General features: G+C 29.7%; 1 protein-coding gene across 1 annotated transcript; it reads left to right on the top strand.

The window, feature by feature from the left end:
• Positions 1-1120: 1120 nt before the first annotated feature.
• LOC105964730 (replication protein A 70 kDa DNA-binding subunit B-like) lies at positions 1121-3655 on the top strand. The gene is made up of 11 exons (XM_088812736.1): positions 1121-1258; positions 1322-1595; positions 1674-1770; positions 1877-2004; positions 2087-2171; positions 2266-2398; positions 2493-2656; positions 2769-2892; positions 3046-3228; positions 3318-3390; positions 3483-3655. Exons 1-11 carry the CDS (start codon positions 1121-1123, stop codon positions 3653-3655), a joined length of 1572 nt encoding a protein of 523 aa, XP_088668862.1.
• The last annotated feature ends 4036 nt before the right edge of the window (positions 3656-7691 follow it).

Genomic DNA, 7691 nt, shown 5'->3' with positions numbered 1-7691 from the left:
AAATCCGTGATATATATGTAATTATATATTATAATAAATGGCATATTCCATAATTATATATATTAAATCCGTGAGATGATGTTGTTAGCTTTTGATGTTATATTACATTCTAAAATGAAATAATTTTAATTGTATCAATTTAATGCATATAATTGATTACCTTAAATATGTATACTATTTACCTTTTATTACATAAAATATAAGTATAAATACCTCACTCCACATCCATTATTTCTCATTCATATAACAAAGCACACGGCAAGAAAAAAGATTGTATCCCCTAATTCCATTCTTTCATTATTTTAGTTAATATTCGGTTAGTTTATACCGTAATTTTCGATTGTTTACTACGTCCATGTTTGTATATATATATATATATATATATATATATATATATATATATATATATATATATATATATAAACCAGGTTTAGATATATACAATAAAATATATATATATATATATAATATGTTTGACTTGAATAGTTTTTCCTTATTCAAATTTTGATTGACAATATATAGATACGATTCCCATATTTGTAGTATTAATAAATCTTAAGTATCTATCTTATATATTGGTAAGAAAATTGAATCTTTATAATGTATCTATGGCATCTTTCAATCTATATCGGTCCTTTATTTTATTTTGTTTGTGTAAATATCGGTCCTTTATTGATACAATATATTTTTTATTGATATATAGGGCAAAGATTACGTCTATATTATACACATATTGAGGTAATATCATTTTTAGGTAATGATCTACGTAAATCACTCTTGCAATTTTAATTCTATATATCTATCCATCTATATATACATACGTATATGCACACACATTCAACGCATTACTACAAAAGCTTTTACCACTACCGGATTCTTCTTGAATATTTACCTAAACAAACTCTCGAGGTCAGTATTACATGAATACGTGAACGCAGTTCTGCTGTTCTCGACATTGTTATATTTATTATACAACTATATTAGAACTTTTATAATGAAACTATTATGATTTGTTTTTAAGAGAAGTTTGTCTTATTAAACGAAAGTTAGTTTTGATTTCATTGTTTGCATGATTTTCGTTGTACATATTATTAATGTTACGTTGTTCATTTTAATTTAGATGGCCGGTCAATACGAATTAATTAATACTCTTGGGGCGGACAAACAATCGCCCAAAATACGTGTTCGTGTTCTACACACTTGGATCGACAAGAGGAAGTATGGAGATTCGCGTGAGTTCATATTCGCCGATGAGCAAGTTAGTATTAATATATTTTTTTTTATATTGATCGTTGCCATTCCTCATTACTTTTTTTCATAGGGCGACCGAGTACAGGCAACCATCAAACTTTCATTATGTTCTAGGTACGAAGGGAAATTGGTGAAGAATAAGTCATATCTTATTTCTGATTTTTCACTCATTAATAAATACTACAATATAATGTACAAGCATTGCATTGGTGAATATAGAATAAATTTTGGTTATAACACTAAGATTAGGGAAATAACATTCCCAAATATACCAAGCGATGTCTTTAATTTTGTGCCGTATCCGAACATTGGTGATGTTTCAGAGGACAACAAATTCCTCATAGGCAATATTTTTTACTATTTTTTTCATTCCATTAATGCCCATTATTCTTTAAATAAATTTTTTTTTTCTTTTTTATCAGATATCATTGGTTCGTTGATTTCTATTGGTGTTCTAAAAACGTTCACCAAGGATGGGGAGGTAAAGGAGAACGTTACCTTGGATCTGGAAGACCTATGGTATTTTTCAAGACAAATATTGAATTATTGAAAATGATTTACCAAATTTATGTAATTGTTTATTACATTTAATAATATAATTGGTTTCTTGAACGGTGTTATGTAGTGGTTTGAAGCTGCGTTGTGTGTTGTGGGGTACAATGGCGCATGCTATCCTGCGCTATGTTAAAGAAAATGTTGACGGTCCATATATTGTAGCACTTCAGTTTGCAAAGATACAATATTCTAATATTGGTAATAGTATGTCAATTTTAAAAATTTGTTTTATTTTATTGCATGCATTATTCAATTCAACTTTAATGTATATATGTATTAGGTGAAATCGAGGTGTCCAATACATTGTGTTCGTCGAGATTGCTCATAAATGATGACATTCCCGAATTGCAAGACTTTAGATCAAGGTAATTGTCCAAATTGTTGTAATAATCAAATGGTCTTTTTCCTATATAAAATTGTAATTTTCAAAATATTAAATAATCTTCCAATTTTGTTTAGGGTGCTTGAAATGAAACCAAATGAATGCAAGTCTATAAGTCATATTTCTTCCCAAAATACGTACTCAGTAGAGGAAGATTTTCTGCGACAAACGGCGATGAAAACATTAGACGGTTTAAAAGAGTCAACACAAGTATAAGTAACGTATTTGTTATACATGTCAAAATTCTACCTACACGTTGGTAAGTATTTGTATTAATACTATCAACGTGATGTTAAATGTTTAGGTTGGTAAATGTGTCGTCTATGGAACTATAAAGAGTGTGTTGAAGCAAGGTAGATGGTGGTATGATGGGTGTGCGAATGTAAAGTGTTACAATAAAGTTACACAAGATTCTGACAAGTGGTACTGTGAAAATTGCAACAAAAGTTGGACGTCGCCCGAAAAAACGTAAGTGCATATTTAACTAAGTTAACAAGTCGATGTGTTTATTCATAAATAATTTTTTTATACATGTTTTTTACATTGTTGGTTATTAGTACATTAACCAATTTTAATTCAGTTACAAAATCGAGATGATCGTGATGGATGACACAAATGCTGCATCATTCATCGCCTTTGGCAAACAAGCGGGAAAATTAGTCAGTGTTGATGCCGGAGCTTTAATCCGTATCATGGAAGAAAGAGTAAGTAATTAAATCTATCTAAAAAATTATAACACATTTTTACGTCTATTAATGATATATATATATATATATATATATATATATATATATATATAAAGAACCCTAAATATATATTCTTAAGATGTATATTACTTTTTCGGCCCCATTATTTAGGGTGAAGATCCTAATGAGTATCCTGCTGAACTCGATGAATTGATTGATAAGAAGTTTCTGTTCAAAGTCAATGTCAAGCACAATAACATTGATGACCCTGAAAATTCTACTTATAATATTCTAACAGTCTGCAACGACAGTGCTATTACTGATTCATTCATCAAAAAGTACCAGTTGGATGAGGTATTAAATTTAATATTGTTTTCTCCAACATATTTTTAATTTCTTATATCCTATTAAAATATATTTTCAATTTTAATGTGTATATGCAGCAAGTTAATACTACTTCACCCCATGCAAGTGTCGATGATAGTTCTTCGGTCTGTATGTTGTCATCAAAGGCTGGTAGTCTTCCAATTTACTAAAACATTAGTATTACTTAATTACAGTTCGTTCAATGGTATTTTATTAATGGATTATGTAACATTTCAATATAGGAAAACGGTCCTTAACTGTTTCGAAGGATTCAGTTTTCGATTCCTCGGCAGTTGAAATCACTACAATAAAGAGAAGTTTGGATTTCAGTCTTGATTCGCAAGAGGATGAGAATACCCCAATGCATTCGACCAATGTTCTCTTGAAGAAGATCAAACAGGAAAAATTGGAATAACAACTTTGGTTTTAAGCATTACTTATTGTTTCCTTTGACATACTTTTTTTTCGGTGGAACTTAGTTCGTGGTTTTATTCGCCAAGACATTTTACTTTTTTGTTTTTTTTTGGGTATTTTGCACTATTTATTTATTTGAATTAATATTTAATATCATAATCTATAAGGGGTTATTTTACATACCCCCTAGCCACCAAATAAACTAGGGATAAACCCAAGCCCAAATCATCCTTTGACATACCCCCCTGGGAAAGCGAAAGTACTATACTACCCTTATGTGCAATTTTCGGCCAAACTGCATTCAGTATTTATGGTCCTGCATTTATCATTTTCGCTGATTTATTTATTATTATTTTTTTTTTTTATAAATCTGTTTGTTAAATATATATATATATATATATATATATATATATATATATATATATATATATATATATATATATATATATATATATAAATATATATAAATATATATATATTTTTTTTTTAAATTTTTAAATTTTTTTTATAAATAAAAAAATAATATATTTTTTTTTAATTTTTTTAAATTTTTTTTTTATTTTCAAAACAATATGTTTACAGTACTGAAAATAACTACATGTAACTATAGTACCTATAGTAATTCATAGTTATGTTCGTTTTTTCCCCATATTTTTTAGTCGATCAATTGTACGTATACACACACGAATACTGACTTATACAAAATAAATTCATAAAACCCCAACAAACATTTACAAATTTAAATATTTTTATTATAAATCACATCAGAACCAATAAAATACAAATCGAAAATAGATAAATATACGCATATGTAACTACATGTAACTACATGTTACTATAGTAATGTATAGTAATGTACACAGTCTGTTGAACAGATCTGATGTAACTTAAAAAAAAAAATTGACACCTTCAAGGAAAGGATCAATGGCCTTCATTAAGCTGCAATTGCAAAATCAAAACAAAAAGAAATTACTTTAGTGCAAATCAACAAATTTGAATAAAAACATCAAAACACTCAAAAATCACCAAACATTAAGAGATCGAGAGATAGAGAGAGAGATTATTGCTGGGAAATGCAAAAAAATATAGAAATAATCTGAAAAGATAAAAATAAACGAAATTACCATCAAAATATAGATCCGACGAGAGGAATCCAACGGTGGATGACCCGTCAAATTTCGACGGGTGGAACACAAAATAAAGCTCCGGCAAGACCACCGTTCTCGAATGAAAAAAAATTGCAGAAACAGATCCGCGCTCGAAACTGAATGAAATCTCCACCAAAAGAAAGAGCTCGACGAGAGGAATCCAACGGTAGTTAAACCATCGAATTCCGACCACCGGAGAGAGAGTTATGGCTCCGGGAAGCAATTTCCGCCGGTGAGAGGTTGGTAGAGGCGGGATTTTGAATCTGGGAGAAGAAGAGAGAGACCGTGAGTGGCTAGGGTTAAAACTGATTTTAGAAGGGTATTATAGGAACTTCAGGGTAGCCCAGGGGGTATGTCAAAATATTTTCGAAATGAGGGGGGTTTCACCTAGAGTGTAATCCACTTGGTAGTTAGTTCTATATAATTTGGAAATGAGAGGGGTCTACAAAATAATCCCAATCTATAATTCTATTTTTAAGATTTCATTTATATAATTCGTAGATGTTTTTATTTCAAATCATTAATGTGTCTTTTACTCAATTTAATCCGTTAAAATACAAGTGCTATCTCTCCTCTCTAATTTTTCCCCCTTTTTTTCGTAAAAAAATGTTTTTTTACCTACTGTTATATGTTGTTTATATAAAAAGTTCTATTAAAATAATAAATACTATTGTATCCTAAATAGTATAAAATAATTTTTTTTTTAATTGGATAATTATGTTAAACAATTAATCAAAAGAATTGCTCGAAGTAAATAATTTAAGAGAAAACAACCAAACAAAATAGCCTACATTTAATTAAATAATTTACTAAAAAAACTAAAACAATATTTTTTTTAATTATTTAACCCAATTCAGTTTTATTTACTGCCACTAAAAATTTAATGACAAATATGTGTATTACCATTAATTTAATAACAAAATTAAATTAAAGCAAAAATAATAAAAATAAATTTAAAAAAAAATAATAGCAAAATTAAACCGGAAAAGGAGTCCGAATTAAACAATGTTATCAGAACCGGACCGGACACAGAACCGTCGAGGCATTCGGGTCACGGTTAGATCGGTTCAACCGGGTTCAACCCGGGTTTTTATTTTTTTTACTTTTTTAATTGTTTTATTAATATTAATATGTTTAATTATAATTTCTACATATTTTATTCATTTTATCTTTCACACGGGTCGGTCCCTTCTTCTTTAATATTATATTACGCATTATTTCTCTTCATCAGTCCACTCTCTCTCTCCACCCTTCACCCACTTTTACCCACCATTAATTTTTCCCTTAAACCACTGCACATCTGCCCCCTCTCTCTCCTTTTCTATTAATGTCATTTTCTTCTTATTTTTCCTCTCTCCCTATCCAGAAACACACAACGTTTTCCGGCAAACCAGAACCAAATCTGTCGAAATTCGCAATTCCACGGCCAGATCTGCCGATTTCCGACCGACCTCGGCCTATTCTACACAGATCCGGCTACACCCAACGAATTCCGACCGTATCCCGCCACCAACAGTCACCGGACATAGTTTTTTAGATGAAAACCCGGGCCATTGACCGGTTTCCGGGTTCACCGGTTTTGGCCGGTCGAACCGGGTTTTTTATGTTTGGCCCGGGTTTCTAATTTTCCCGGTTTTGAGGGTCAAATCGGACCGCTTTCATCACGGCTCCCGGTCGAACTGGTCCGACCGGCCGGTCCGGTCCGGTTCTGATAACATTGTTTATTACCCTAAATAAAAATCACCAATAAAAAATAGTTAACATATTATAAAGTACGATTAGGAATTCTAATGTGGTCTGACTACTGTCTACATTAAGAATATTAAATTAATCATGATTTAGTATTAATGGAACAAACATAATTGATGGATATAATAACAATATGAAATCTATTTTAAAATTTACGATGAATACTCCTAATTTAGGAGTATTCAATCTTTTAAAAATAGGTCCCACCAAAAATTTAATTTAGGAATATATTTACTCCTAATATATTCTTATAAATAAAATATATTATTAACTAATTGATTTCTTGCCTTACATATCTTGCAAATTATATATTTAGTTATTATTACAATCCACTAAATACGGGAACATGCCAATTAATTAGATCTTAATAAATCATTCTATATTAGTCGTAATATTTGAAGATTTTATGGCCTTAAATAGATTTAATAACAATATTGCAATTATATAAATACGCTACTTCATTTTGTTGTATCACATTGTAATCTTATTTTTTACGTATATACAATCAAATATGAAAGAAAACGTTCCCCGCGAGATGTTTTTGACCAGAACAACATTCATGACACAAAAGCTGTAAGGAAAAATCGCATAAATTATATTCGAAACAAGAGAACATTAACACCGGCGAAAGGTAACAAATACTTTGTTGTTTGCAAATAAATTCGTGAAAATTGTTTCTTTATGGTGTATATTCACAAGTATTCATTTTACTAATCATGTTATTAATATTTCACTCTAATATGGGTCTTACTTGATAGATAAATCAAATAATGAGACCATGAAGGAGTTTCAATCGATCCATGGCTGCGTAAATGGAAATAAAACTGTGGGATTGTGCTCATCTAATATTATGAAAACACCAACCACAACAAACAGTTTAATTCTATCTGCTATGACAAATGGTTAGTATAATTTTTTTTATTTTATGTATTTTCTATTTTTGTTAATTTGTATTTATATATTGTCACGATGTGTTTACCTACGTTTGTTATACAATAATATATTTACCATTGGATGTAATAATACTTTTAATTTATTCATACAGATGATAGATACACCCATAATATGCAAACAAACAGAAATGACAAGGGAAAGAAGCCAGTGGATACCTCAGGTCAATTAAATTATGCATTTATATGT

Source organism: Erythranthe guttata, chromosome 14 (assembly GCF_056151865.1).
Source record: "Erythranthe guttata isolate IM_541 chromosome 14, IM_541, whole genome shotgun sequence".
Classification (NCBI taxonomy): domain Eukaryota; kingdom Viridiplantae; phylum Streptophyta; class Magnoliopsida; order Lamiales; family Phrymaceae; genus Erythranthe; species Erythranthe guttata.
This window is presented reverse-complemented; position numbering and strand designations above follow the sequence as displayed.